Source organism: Onychostruthus taczanowskii, unplaced genomic scaffold, assembly GCF_017590055.1.
Source record: "Onychostruthus taczanowskii isolate IOZ18803 unplaced genomic scaffold, ASM1759005v1 scaffold24, whole genome shotgun sequence".
Classification (NCBI taxonomy): Eukaryota; Metazoa; Chordata; class Aves; order Passeriformes; family Passeridae; genus Onychostruthus; species Onychostruthus taczanowskii.
Genome location: NW_024499684.1, coordinates 4,879,680 through 4,894,943, shown reverse-complemented (window position 1 = coordinate 4,894,943; position 15,264 = coordinate 4,879,680). Strand labels below are relative to the sequence as shown.

Here is a 15,264-nt window from a genome sequence, read left to right as displayed (position 1 = left end):
CTTGTTCAACTGATGGAAGTTGTTCGGTCACCTTAGCACAAGTTAGTATTCAGAGTGCAGTGCCTTGCATCCATTGGAGCTTTGCAGAATTTTCTCAGGAAGGTCATAAAATAAAACATTAGAGTAGTGTAACTTAAAGGTTACAAAAGCAGGGGCTACACAATCAGCATCAGTCTGTGACAGCACTGGCTCCAGTCCCAGTGTAATTTTTCGGAAATAAAAGCAAGAACCAACCACACATTTAATAAAATCAACAAAAACATGTTAGGATCAACTTTTGGACCGGATTTTCTTTTGTTTTGTTTTGTTTTTTTCTTCAGTGTCTCACAACCATCACTGGATTCCCCTTGGCTGTCACTGCTCTTACAGATTTGTGCCATTCCATAAAGCCATGGCAAAGACCAGCTCATACACACTGAATGAGAAATTTGTACCTTTCTGCTTATCAAGGAAAGAAAAACTTCCCTACTGTTCTTGCAGCACTTCAAGGTTAAAACCCATATTGACCAAAAAAAAATGCAGCAGAGGTAATAAACATTCACAGGGATTACACTGGAAAATGAAGACACCAAGCTAAAAAGAAGAAATTAAAAGCAAAATCCATATTAAGAAACTAAAAGCTGTCAAAGAACTGCCTTGAATATTAATCTGAGCTATTTTAGCCAGGCCTTTTTCAGCACCTTTTCTTTCCTGCTAACTTTTATGTTACAGCTCTATTGCCTGTACAGAGTTGCTGAATTGAAGCTCTGCCTGTCAGGAGCTCTTTTCTTTGCTTTAGCTCCCAGTTGTTACTGGATTTGCCTCAGCTGCCATATTAAACCCTTGCATGTCAAATTACAAAGCAATTAGGGTAGAATGCAGAGTTGTATTACACAGGTTAAAAAAAATCCTGAAACCCTAACTCTACATTTTCTAGGTTTGTAATGATGACTTTGGAAAGTATTAAAATATATCTTTAATTAATATAATCCCCAAATTACTGGCATGTGCTTTACCTGGTGTCATGTAAGTATTTTATCTTTCCACCTTTCTCTTTTTGCTACCTCATAGGCTTTTTCTGCCTGTGAATGTTTAAATTCATTATTTCACACTGTGAGAAATGGAATAAGCACAACTTGAGTACCTGCTAAAGTAGCTAGTGAAGTAAAGAAGTACATAGATGAACTTTCCAAATGTTTTATCATACATTCTGACCCCTGAAATTTGCTCATTCTGTCCAACATTACTGCAGGAACAGTGAGTCTAAGCTGAGAGCCCTGGGAGCTGTGCCATTAATAGCAGGCAGATGTGGTGGAATGAAGAAGGGTCCAGAGGATGGGTCAGTGGTAGCTGCCACCACTGTGCTGCGAGTCAGGAGCCAAAGAGGGACGGATGCACAGCCATGGCTAACTCATTTAATATCTCTGCTTACCATCTCTGCCCCCCAGTGGGACTCATCAGATTTAATTACATATCTAATGCGAAATTCAGCCTCACCCTGTGAGTTATTGCACTTCCTCAATTCCTCTTACGTTGTGGAAGCACAGCATTTCACAGGACTGGTCCTGCCATGAAAATTAATTAGTTTATGCCTGAACAGGGCTTTCAACATACAGATCATTCTGTATGACAAAGTAGTATTAGATAACAAACCAAGTTATTCAATTGAATTACGGAGCCATAAGAAAATTATTGTCTCTCATTTTTAATCAAGCAGGCTCCAAGCCAGATTAGTCCCTGATGATGATGCTTTGGCTATTTCAACAGATTTTATTGCCACCAGAAAAGTTTCTCCCTCGCTTGCATCCTACAGTTTTCATTGCTGTTTATATAACACACGTAATAAACCCAGCTCTAGGTTTCAGGTGAGCCTCTACCTTCAGGGAGCAGTAATTGTTAAGACAACTTGTTGAAGGTGACAAAAAAGCCTTCTTTGTTTGGAAACAAACACCTCCACCTTGTTTTGTTTGGTGTTTTTAATAAACATCCTGGTTAACCATCTCTCACTGCAGAGATACAGGAGATGAGAAACAGTTCTGAAGATTCAAGAGAATTAAGCACCAGGAGTTATGCATTTCTTTCCATGGCATCAGAGAATTCCCAGGTTATAGTTGTGCATGGAATTTCATATGCATGAATGCTTCAGTGCCCTCCCACCAATTCTCAGAGTCTTTATTAGCTCCATAACCCAAGCAGAAGGATTTCACTACTGCTTTCAAGGGTCATCTGAGTAGAAGCTTCAAGACAAATTGTGCTGCTGAGGTTACATAAATTCAGTAGCTAACTTGAAAGAGAACTTAGTCTTGTTTGCTGGGGGATAAAGGTATGGTTTTTGGCATGGTCCTCTTGGCAAAGATAAATTTCTGATCATAGCAACTCCTTTGTAGACATAAAGTTCATTTGTTTTCATCTTTTTGGACTTGTTAAATTTTTTGGGACAGATCAATGTCAATTTATACCATGGGAGAATCTGGACTAGCTCTGTGAGGTTTCTGATTTCTCAGTTAGGCTGTGTTTTCCATGGATCCCTTCTGCATGAACATCCTTATTAAGACAAGAGCAGTAGGGACCTGCCAGCACCCATTCTGCTCCCTTTTTCCCTCACCTTGCATTGTACCCTGCTAGCTTTTTACACTTTTTCTTCCATTTATTGCTCTTACATTGGAAATCAGATAGAACAGTCATAAAGAACAACAGCACCAAAGAAATAAAGGCTGCAACAATAAAAGATGAGAGATAGAAATGCCATTGATGACATCTATCCAGGGATATTCCTCCTTTGGGGCAGTGGAGCAATATCAAGGGCATTCAGAAGGAAGACAGACACTTTGCCCACTAAAATTCACTCTGCATCTTGATATGATGGCCCTTTTTTACCTTCCTTTAGTTTCACAGTGCCCGACTTGCTGGCTTCCTTTTCTTCTTCCCACTCTCATGCCTTCCTTTTCTCTCTGTTACTTCTTTTGATTGACTTTGATTTGGGGAGTTTTTGTGGGTTTTGTTATTGCCAGAGAAAAGAATTAGGCACACAAAGGAAGAGACTAGATTTATGACAAAAACATGGAGTGGCCTGGCTTGGAAGGGACCTTAAAGCTCATCTGGTTCCAGCCCTCCTGCCATGGGATGAGCAGGGGCACGTTCCACTAGACCAGGTTGCTCCATCCAGCTTGGCCATAAAGACTTCTACGGATGGGGCACCCACAACTTCTCTGAGAAACCACTTCCAGGGTCTCACCACCCTCACAGTACAGATTTTTTTTTCCTAATATCTAATCTAAACCTACTCTCTTTCAGTTTGAGTCATTTCCCCTTGTCCTATCACTACATGCCCTTGTAAATGTTTTGATTTGATTTTAGTTTGTATTTTTATTGATTTGCCAAGTTTCTGTACACCCCAGCATCATCCAAATTGTAACCAGAAGGAAGTACCTCCACCAAAATTGCCTTTGTTCTGATGGGGCAGCCCTAGTTAGGAGCTTGGGTGTTGCAGCTAACGTTTTACCATACAAAACCTCACAAGATGTAGTGGTGGTGGTTTGCATTTGGTGAGCAGAAAGAGCTGAAATGGCAGCTCTAACCTCACACACCTCCATTAATGAGAGTTTTCACACTTCTCAATTAATAATTAATTTCACACTTCTCATAAGTTAATGAGCAAAGCTGAGGGGACAGTCAGGGGACACCCCTCCTGGGGTGGTGAGCAGCAGCTGGAGCTGGGGTTGACCAGGGGTTGATCAAGCTCTTGTCAGGTCCTGGAGCAGGAAAAGGATCTGTACCCAGCCCAGCTCTCTGGCTCTATGTCTGAGTAAAGTGCAGGCCATACAAGGTGTGAGGCACCTTCTTGGCCACAGATCTGGCAGCTGATGTGTTTGGTGCACTGCACAAGGGGTTGGAAGCCACACAGGTGTGAAAACACCTCCTTTAGGTTTGGGCTTTCCTAGGGCTGGCTCCCATAGGGATGTGAGTATTTTGTGAAGTGAAAAGATCCCTCTGCACTGTGAGTTCTCATTGAATTCCTGCCTCATCCTGGAGGCAGGGCTGCCCAGAGCAGTTCTGAGATTCAGACTTCTTAATAGCATGTGGGCAGACCTAATCAAGCCCACAGCACAGTCTGCAGCAACCCTCCTAAACCAAACTCTGCCCCTCTGCACTCCTTCTTTACAAGTACTCAGCTCCCACCATTTCAAAGCAATCTTTCAGAAAATCAATAGTTCTTCATCTCCTTCAGAATGAGAGCAAGTAGGACACTTGGACGTTTGCTTTGTAATCTCTTCAAAAATTGCTTTCTTGTCTTCCCAACAGAATTAGGAAATATTGCAGTACCAAAAAAAAAATAATATAGAAAAAATCTCAGGCTTTTTCAGCACAGAGTCTCAGTGGTAGGACCAATCTTTGTATTCCTTTTCATTTAGGGATTATCCTAAGCTCACAGCTGTTTATACCTTAGGCACACACACACACACACACACATCCTTGTTCCTCGCACAGACCAATTACTTGTTCTCAAAACTCCACTTTTCAGTAAAATACTGTAAAATCCTTTCCCGTTTTAAAATTTCCATTTTTCTTTCCCTCTTTCCTCTCCGTGGCCCTTTAGCCATGGAACTGAACTGCTCTGCTCCCTCTGGATCCAGGCGGGGAGGGCTGGCCAGGCTTCACATCCCGTCAGAGGCAGCGCTGACCTTTTTTCCCTAATTGACAATGCGGGGTTTGTGCTAATGGGATGACATCACTACACCGAGCTGGAATGCTCTCCCTGCTGTCTCTTTTGTCTCTCGGCATTTTTCTCCCACACTTTTACAGGAAGTGTATCCCTAGGAGGGAGTGTAAGGAAGACAGTTACACAGAGCCTGAAAAACATACGCAGAAAACATCTTCAATTTTCCTCTCTTTATTTTTCCCTAGTCACACCAGTTACCAACCACGTATCCTGAGCCCTCACTACACACTGAATCTTCCTTTCCCTTCCTCCAGGTTGTGATCACTGATGTTGTTTTTTGTGTTTGCTTTGCCTCACTGTCCTGAGACGTGCTGCTGGGGAGATTGGTTCCTCTTGGGTTTGAATTATAATTGCAGTTGTTAGCCTACTGTCCTTTTACAGCTCTAATTTTATTCAAACAACTTGTTAGTAAGATCCTTGTGCATCTCTACAGCAATAAATAGTTAATTGAGGTGCCTAATTTTGTGTTAAATTGTTGGCAGTTTATATTACTGAGCATCACAGCAGAAGTTTTAAAATAACACTTTAAAGAATACATGGAGGGGAAGACGCTCCAAGGAAATTGAAAATATTAAGAGCTTTATTTAGCCATTTTGTGAGATTGGCTCACCCATTTCAGTGAGTACTAGAACTTCTAAAGATGCTGCCTGTCCTGGTTTCAACTTCCTTAAAGCTTAAAAAAATTGTCTTAGTGCTGGTTAAAGATTGGCAGCCATGTGCCCAAACAAGCAGCCTTGTCTAAGCCAGCAGACCAAAGAAATGCAGGTGATGGGTTTTGGTCAGAGGAGACAGAAGGAGAAGTTCCCTTTTGCTTCTCCTTCTGGTTTTTCCTTTCTCCCCTCTCCCATGGCTGACATCCTGGGTCAGTATATATTTCATCCAGCCTGCTTCAGTGCCAAATGAAATGGATTAACTGGGATCTCAGGTACTTTAGTGAATCTGTTTACTCTGATGTTTTAATTAGCACAGAAATGCACCAGGAGCTGCAGCGCTGGAAGAGAAGGGCAGTACTGACCAGCTGGAAGAAGCAGACTCTTAAATCACTTTTTCTAAATCAGGGGCAGCACTGCAGGACCATGGCTGGCTGCATCCTTCCTTCAAGGAATGATAAGCCAGATAAAACATAGAGGGGAAAAGGGGAAAAATTCAGAGGAAGAAAACAAATCCATTACTATTCAAGATGATCCAATGCTGGCAGGGAGAGGGATTTATCTATTTTCCTTTTTTGCCTAAACAATGCCCAAGTATTTCATAGGGGCACCCTGGATTCCTGCACACATTACATGATCTTCATGCTGCCCTTTCCCTTCTGCACTGGAGCACTGTGCAATAAGCCAATGACAGCCACATTATTAACACTTCTGATGGAAAGTTCTCTCCATTATTTCAATTGTATTTCCCACTTCATTTTTCATGTTATCCTTAAAGCAACCATAGGTATTCTACTCAGGATTTGCTTCTTACATTCTGGTTCTGTCATATTTACCCTCCACTTTAGTTAACTACCACAAGCTGTTGCTGTTGTGAGCAACAGATGGATTTGGACTTGTCTTAATTTGAATATTAAACCTAAGCTTAACCCTGACCCTAAGCTTACTGTCTTTGCATGGGTGCCTAGTGAACTATCTAGTAGCTGTGAACAGTAATTATTGACACAGTTTAATATTTCTCTTATGTTTAGTGCTTTTTCTACTCAGCACCACACAAACAATTGATACAGAAGTTTCAGCCTCAAATAGCAGTTAGGGTAATATGGTTAAAACCCTGCAAACTACTATGAAAAGACCACGATTAACCTTGCCAAATTTCAGACCAGAGCCAAATTTATTGGGGAGCTTTTTTTATAAACCAGTTAAATACAGTGAGTAAAAATAGTGTTTAGAGTGGAAGTGCTGACAAAACCTTTACTGCAGCAGCGTGGACAATTCAGCTGTAATAATGGCAAGTGTGCCCTTATCACAGCAAGAAAAATGTAAGGAGTCCTGAATTTGCAGTGAATGAGCCATTACTTATGTCTATCACAAAGAAACAAGACTACTGAACAAAAAAAAAGATACATTAAGGGTTGGATTTTTTTTCCCCAAAAGAAAACTAAAAATAAAAAAGATCAGATGTGACTCAGGCTTTCAAACAATAAAAATAGCAAGATAAAAGAAGTAGGTTGCTTCATTGCCTAAAGAAATGGCTAGAATCTTAAAAAGTCTGAAACCTGATTGTGAGAGACTCACTTTATGGGCTGCTAAGGAGGTGCTGACCTTCATCATCAATAGATTGTCTGAGCCTTTGTGGTATTCAGCAGTAAAGGAAGTGCTTAAAAAGTCATCCTGCTGAAAGATGGACTGGAAAAATCTCCAGTTCAGATCTCAGCATAGCTGTTGTCAGAGCACATGCTCATTCAGAATGTCTGACTGTAAATCTAATTCAGATAAATCTTCCTTCATTTTTAAGTGATAAAACGGGACCATCCTCACCTTTAGAGATGGATCAGGATATCTGGAATTTAATATAAGTTAAATTATTACAGAGGAAGGCAGCTAACGACCTGTCTGTTGTGGGGCTTTGGATGTGTTTTGTTAGAGCACTGGATCTCTCTGTCCTAGAGGACACTGGAGGAGTAGGACAACACGAGCACCAGTGGTGCCATTTCCCTGCTCCTGCTCCAGTTTCAGGCGCAGTTTTTCCCGTTCCAACAGTTGGTCTGAAATGGACTGTGGCAGATGTGATTTCAAACAGCCTTTTGGGAGAAAAGGGCTTAGATGAAAGACTTCAGCTCCCTTAACTTTCTGGAGAAGTCCCATCCTTGCCTAAGCACTACACCAGCGTGAGAGCTGCCACACACCTTCGAGCAGGGGGAGTTAGCCATGCAGGGCTATGGGGCAGCACAGCTGTGGGGGTGACAATGGGAAATCTTTGCACAAAATGCTCGTGTGCTGCAGACACAGTCATGCTGGGGGTGAAAAATGCTGTGATGCCATCCCCGAGGAGCCGTGCAGCATTGAACATCCACAGCACAGAGCACAAAACGCAGATGGGGCCCTGATGGCTGGAGCAGCCCAGGAGGCCCAGCCAGGCCACCCCGAGCGAGGCAGCTCCTGCTGCAGGGGAAGGGAAAACAAACCAAAGCAGTGGCAACAACACAACCTCTGCCAGTTCTGATCAGGGCTGGGGGAGGGAGAATTACTGCTCTCTCCAGATCTAGTGCCTGATTTGTCTCTGAGCTCTAGCAGGGCATTTTATGGGGTGCGTTCCAACTTGGATCATGGCTCTCCTTGGACTGCTGCCACATGGTTGGGGTAAGGAAGGTGTTTCAGAGTAAGGAACGTGTTTCAGAGTAAGGAACTTGTTTCAGAGTAAGAAATGTACTCAAAGTCCCCTTTTGGTTTCCCAGCCTCCCCAGACCTGCAAATCATGCCAGGGTATGATTCCAGAGGGAATCCCTCCTTCCATTTACTTCTTCCTCCACAGACTCAGCCGTGACAGGCAAGTGTGACCCTCAGAAACAGCAGCTTGTGTTGTCCACTGACAGCTTCCACCGAGGTTGGCAAAACAGACCTTTTTCTGCAGCACAGCCCCACAGAATTCATGTCCCAAAGAGCTGGTAACAGCAATGGAATGGTCCGGTTTCAAAGCAGCTTAATCCCCTCTGGGAACTACTGAAAGAAACTCCTCTCTCCTGTCACTCCACTCCAATCAATGCTGAAAGGTTCTGCCTTGCTGTATGTAGATTCAGGAAGAAAGCACTGCAGCCTTTGGTATTTAGAAAGGTTTTACTTCACATCTGCAAGGCCAGAAGCTTTTTTGGTTGAAATCAAAGTTTAAATTGGGAAGAAAAAAGGGCTCATCAAAGAACTGGCAAAGAATTTAACAACTAGGTGCCAGCTGAAATGCCAGTGTGATTTATCAGCAGGTTCTTCCCTAATCTGATGTGAGATAATAGGATAAGGTGTTGAAAGCAGAATCAAACCAGATACAGAACAAAAAGTGTAAGTAATAGGGCTCATAAAATTATGCACATAGTAAGTTTAAGTTATCTAGTAGGCAGGCCACTCTCCCCAAGAAGATTTTGTAAGATTGGGAAATTAACAGACAAAACCAGAAGATTTAAAAAGACAAATTATGTTATATTCCTTTTGCATACAGATATTTTTTCCATGTAATCCTCTCCATTTTGAGAGATGAGATTTCCTCAGTGATAGACCCAACAAAACACTTGTCTGTAGTAGCTGTGGTGCCAGGTTCATACATCTCTTAGCAAAGATTAACCCTCAGATTTGCAGAAAGCTGAATTTGCTTATCATAGATCAGGAAAATCATTCCTGAGAGCTCCCAAATTTAGAGTATTTTCCTTCTACTATGGCACTAAATTGTCATTAGATATATTCCCCTGCCTAGTGATTCATTAGAAGTATTTTATAGTAAACACTTCCAAAATAAAAACCAGACATTTTAACAAAAGCTTTGGGAAAATAGTTAACTGACAAAGATATTGATTTTCTAGAAGCTCTTCCCTGGACACGGGTTTGGGTTTTTTCATTGAGATGGTTAAAGTGAGGCTGCCTGATACAATGTGTGTCCATTGAACAGCCCAAAGTCCTGCTAATCAGCTGAATAACTAAGAATATAACAGGAACAGTGTAAATCCACTTGATACAGCAAAGTTCACTTCTCTGGTCCATCAGAGAAATGTCTGCAAGTCACCAAAGAGTCCTTGGTCTGTATTTCACAGTTTGTTCTCTTTTTTTTTTATTCTACAGTAAATTATTTTTATATTCAGTTTGGTCAAGCCAGTTTCCCATTCACAGTGGTATAATCTCCCCCTGAGATGCAGAGCTTTGCCTTTGGCAGCATTCTGGCAAGGAGGAAAGTCCACTGATTCTCCTCAAAAGGCTCCTCAGTGCTACGTGGGTGCTCAGAGGAAAACTCCTGCAAACTTATATCTGCTGCAGGCTCATTTTCCAAACTTCTGTCAGACCCTCAGTGAGGAGCCCACCCAGGAGGCTATGAAAGTCCTGTGCCCCCTCCAGGACAGGCTCATCCTGCAGGGGCCACATGTGACAGCTCTGTTGGCCTGACACGGCACTGAGATCAGCAGGGCTCATCCCCTTGATGCCTCAAGGAGCTGGAACTGAGGCTAGATGGAGTTCAGAGGAATATTCAGTTGATATTTATTGAAGTGGATATTTATTGAAGTGCCTTCAAAGGCCACACCCTGCCAGGACTGGAGCCACAGTCATGGCTCTGCCTGGATGGCTCCAAAATAGAACCAAAAGAGGGTTTGGTCATGAGATCTCACCATTTTATAAGTTTTAGTCTATTTGCATATGGGAGTGAACTGTCCAATTAATGGCTTCAAATTATGAAGTTCCGTTCTCCTTGCTTTTTTGCCCATCCTCCTCTTTTCACATTGCTCATGCTTTGGGCCTGAAGTTTGAAGAGATTGTCCTGGAGTCTCCAGCTAGAATAGGATTGTTTTGTCTTCACCACGCTGTGAATGATCCCAGTACCACTTAATATAAAGCTAAAGCTGCACACCAAAACAGAGCAGAAAAACTAGGTTTTAAGGGTTTTTTACCTTCAGCTGCGGCTGGAGTCTCCCTACTCTGCTGCACAGTCAAGATAAATCAGAATTTCCTAAATTGCCCAGTGCTGAAGCCAGGACTGGAAAATGCAGCTTCCAATCTTTGGGCTGCACTATGGTTTGTTTTAAAAAGGGATTGAATGTCTTACAAACAGGTAAAATTGCTGCCAGATTCAAGTACATTAGCCTTCTCCAGCTGCTTTACTGCTGCCATTCAAAATAGCTTGCTATAAATATGATTCCTTTGAGCTCTATTCTGACAAGTGCACAGCACTATCTGGGAAGGGCCCGTGGTTTTCCATCCCCACAGAACTCAATAGGGGTTGTGATTGCTCAGCACATCGCTGAAAAAAGTCTGCTGAAATTACCTTAAATCACACAATTATCCCCTCACCTATCCCTATTTTTCTTTCAGTCATGGAAGTAGGCAGGGAAATAGAAAGAAAGGCAACAAAAGAAATGCTGCAGACAGAGCAAACCCTGAACAGAAATCAGAAAACAATGAAAAACAAGCTAGGACAAAAGAAGAAACACCATTAGAGACTGGCAAGTGGATATTCCCAAGACCTCCACTTCATATTTCTGTGTCAAAACTAACGGGAATGGAAACAGAGTCAGTCTGAATTGATGAGGTGGACATTTCCCTTGGGTTTGCAAAGTTTGTGAGGATTGGTATCACACAAACAGCATGTCAACATTCCAAAAATCCTCCTCAGGACAGCACTTGGCAGCACATTGAGGAGCAGCTCCACAGGAGCCTCCGGGAAGGCAGCACTTGCTCCAAGCAGGAGCAGCAGCAGTGGCCAGGTTCCCTCAGCCCTGGAGGAACAGGGATAAACCAGCAGAATCACCCCAGCAAAGGGAATGCAAAGCAACAAAATCCATGTCAGCAAGGAGCACCCTCCTGGGATTCACAGGGTTCAATAAAAATCCTTAGATGCAATTGCGTGAGAAATCCCAAAATTTAGAGCAGTTCATAAACAGCAGAAGGAGGGGGGCACTGGGCTGAACCAAAAAAATCTCAGGTAATTTTTTTTCTCTAAGGTTCCTACGATATTTATGATAGGGGAAATCAAAAGGACACAAAGTGAAAATAAATGGTCTATTTTTTTAATCCCAGCTCTATCAGGGACAAACAATATCTCAATAGTCAGGGAAGTTCCCACTCTGCCCCAGCTGCCCACACAGCAGTGCATCAAATGTTTAATCCTTTAGTTAAACAAAAGTCCAGTTTAGCCTTTTTTTCTGCCTACAGTATTTCCATCATGCCCTCTGTTTCCCTTCTTCCTCTAAAACCAGAATATGGCTGCTGGATGGAAATCCTTTTCCTTCCCATAGCAAACAGCCCCCTTTGGATTCAGATGGCTTTGTCCTCAGCAGCCAAGAATCCAAAAGCTGGGGTTTTGTGGGAAAAGGTTTCTTGGTTTCCTGAGATACTAAAGAAATAATATGACTTTGGCAATGATCTTTGAAACTAATCTGTGATTTTCATGACTTTCTGCCTCTAAGTACTCAAACTTGAGCTGTCTCAAGCAGTTCTGTTCTTTGATAAGTAGTTATTTCTGAGCTCTCAAAAGCAGAGTCCTTTCCAGTTCCAGGCTGAGCCCCCTAAAGGAGGGATCTACACACCTTTGACTTTATTCAAAATCTCTTATCCATCCTGGAGTTTTATCAGTATAATATGAGAAGAAAGGAGTAAAAGAGTCCCTACCACTCTGGCAAGGTTGCAATTAATTTCACAGAAGGGAGGAAAGAGAAAGGAGGTGTAGGAAAGCCCAGCAGGTGGGTCACTGCTCCAGCCACCAGCCTCCTGTTTCCTGGAAGCCAGAGCCAGCAGCACTTACAGTAAAACTGATTGTTCAAAGTTGTATCATTATTCCCAGATTTCTCCAGTGCTGCTAATCTCAGTTAATTATATTGGAAATCCCTTGTATTATGACCATGTAATTCATAATGTGCCAGCAGAAGTCATGGTTCATAATAATCACATAATGGGCAAGGACTTAGACGTAATCAGATTTTAGTTACCCTGTCGTGTTTCCATAATGCTGCTATAAAACCAACATAATCACAAAAAAGTACCAGTTATTTAAACATTTTTATCAGATTGATGTACGGTATCTTTCTCTCCCTCTCCCTCTTTTTTAAACAATGTAAGATAACAAAAATTGGATTACAATTGCTGGGAACAGACTATGATAAACTGTTTGCTTGTGTGCAGCATGAAATTTAATAATGGCATCAGTGTCTCGATTTTTAGCAGTGTTAAACCTGTTAAATAGTAGCACTCTGCAGCCAAAGGCTGCTTTCAAAGAGGCAGCATTAGAGCATTGTGCAAACAATATCTCTAAGAGCTCAGCTGTCTTTTAAACCTTGAAAGATGCCCTATATCCTCACAATTAACCTGGCTGCTAACATTTACTGTGCAGATGAGGGCTTGACTTTTTCCACAAAACATGATGCAAAAAACCCCTTAGTAGCTGTAAGGATTTTTAAAGGCCAGTGTCTGCCTCTCAAATAAAATAAAACAGAAAAGAAAAGAAAAAGAAAAAAAAAAAAAAAAGAAAGAAAGAGACACTGTCTACTTTACAAGAATATGGCTAGTGATGAGAATAGAGAACTTGCAAGCTGCACTCTCTGGACTCTCTCTAATGTTTTATCTCCACTCTGACCCCAATCACTTCAGCTGTGCACTTGACATCCTCAAAAAGGGTCCAACTACACTTGTTTCAGCCCTGTACTGCCAAACTTAATTCAAAAGAATTTGTGAAATGTTAGAGGTTTTCAGCTAGCAAGCAAATATCCTATTTCTATTTTTTTTTCTTTACCATACTGAAGGCACTTCATTTTAAAGCAATAAATATTATAGCAGTGAGTAAGGTCAGCAAGTGTTGCCCTTTTTTCCCCCCCTTACACTAAGAAATGATCTGTGATGGGGACAAAAACAGTTGTCACTTGAGAAGAAAGAAGGACTTGACTCCTCCTAAGAGGAGATGAAAAGGTGGTGAGAGAATAGCTGGAGATTATAGAATTTCTCCTGGAATTGTGGACAGAGTGGTTGGGGAATCACAGAATTGTAGGGCTGGGGTTTCTCAGCAGTCTCTTAATCCAGCTCTCTTCTGAAGCAAAACACAGAACATCCCTGAAAGGCACTTCTGTACTGTTTCTAAAAACCTCCAGTGAGACAGACTTCTCTGTATCAGCAAGCTGATAGAGAGTTTCTCCCCATCTTTCATGCTGCAAAATAGCCCATGATGGTTTTGTATCCTTATTTGACATGAAGGGCAATTAGCCACCCTATTCTCTCTGCAACCTCTTAGCAGATCTCTTTTCAGTCTTCTCTGAATTAAATAAATTCAGTGCTCTTAGTATTTCCTCCCAGGCCATGTTTTCTAAACCTCTGTATTTTTGTTGGTTTACTTTTTATTGTCTCCAATTTGCTTCTTTGTTCAGACTGAGACAAATTGGAGACAGGGCAGAGAAAAGCAGCAAACTTGAGCTGCTGGATTGGAACTGTGGTTGTTTTGCTCAATGTTTTGTTAAGAAATAAACAAAAACTCCTCTGCATTTTGTGGGGGTGAAGAGACATATGACATGCAATAAACCCAAAGGTCAGGAAATTCAAAGTTGTGGTTGCTGGTGCAAAATATTTCCAGATATATTTCAGACTTAAGGAAATTAAGCATTTAGTCTGACATTGCAAAATTTTCAGTTAGACATCCTGATCCAGAAAAATGTATGCAAAGCATTTAATTTGAATAATATCCCTAAAGCAAGTGCTAACTTACATGTTACAAATATCATGCAGTTCTTGGCTCTTCTTTAAGCCAAAATGTCTTTCCTAGCTCAGTCTATGTATTCATGTCATATTATCATTCTTTAGATCATGTTGTTTTGCAAACACGCAAACAACAAGCATTTCTGAACAACTAGTACTAAAATTATTGGATTGGGGGGAAAAAAAGGCGAATTTATAAGAAATGAAAATAGAAATGCTTGTTTAATTTAGAGCTTTTATATGTTGGACAGCATGCTGCTGATTACCACTGACATCAGGAAGGCAGAGTTATCAGGAGAAGAATTGGTGGTTTCTCACTATTTCTGCACTATTTAGCTACCATTAAATTAATCAGGAGGGACTTAGTCAGCTTCATTAAAGTTGGCCTGAGAGAGGAAAAAATAATGCTCCCTTGGAGAACTCTCACTGTTAAGGCTTAAGAATTAAGTGCTTTCTGCTGCTGGTGAGGAAAATAACTGCAGAAATTGGGACATAGTCTTCACTCTTCTGTAATAGAGAACATTATAAATACACTACATTGAGAACATTGCAAATTTCCCTAAATTTTTGGCATCCATCTGTTGGAATATAGGGAAATAGGACTTGAACATCTGGACTGGGATGTGAAGGGTAGGAGAAATCACCCTCTAGCTTAAAACATCAGTGGAAACCATACAATATACGTATCTCTATAAGACCTCTAGACAATTATTAACAGATTAGATACAAAATAACATTAAACCTTTCCGAGGATCAAAAGATCTTGTCTCACACTAATCTCCTAATATCAGACAGCATAACAAACTTCAAAACCATCAGCCTGTTTAAAACCTGTCGAGATTTTTATTTCTGTTGTTCTGCAAATAATCCTGCCCTGTGATATCAAAATGAATGAGAAGAGGTTCCTGGCTGCTGTGCACAGGAGGAAGTCCACAGCACGTGTGCACACAGCTTTTGGTGTGGGATATCTGAGGCACGAAACACTTCCCATGTGTGAGCAAAGGCAGCCTGATGAATTCACCAGGGTGCTTTTGGGGAGATATTCCAGCCCATTCCACAGGCTGGAACATCTCCATTTCCCACAGATGGCTGTGTCAGGCACTGTTCCTGTGGCAGGAAAGGAGCCCCCGTGCCATCTCCTTTGCACACCTTGTGTGTTCAGATAACCTCTCCTGTAGCTCGTTGCCCTGCAATTCACAGGCTTTGTCC

General features: G+C 41.7%; 1 protein-coding gene across 1 annotated transcript in view; it reads left to right on the top strand.

Annotated features, from left to right (window-relative positions):
• SPATA16 (spermatogenesis associated 16) overlaps positions 1–15,264 on the top strand; it is a 138,241-nt gene that overhangs the window by 64,251 nt on the left and 58,726 nt on the right. The window contains 1 exon segment of the mRNA XM_041406076.1: positions 10,766–10,894. Coding sequence (XP_041262010.1) covers positions 10,766–10,894 — 129 coding nt within the window.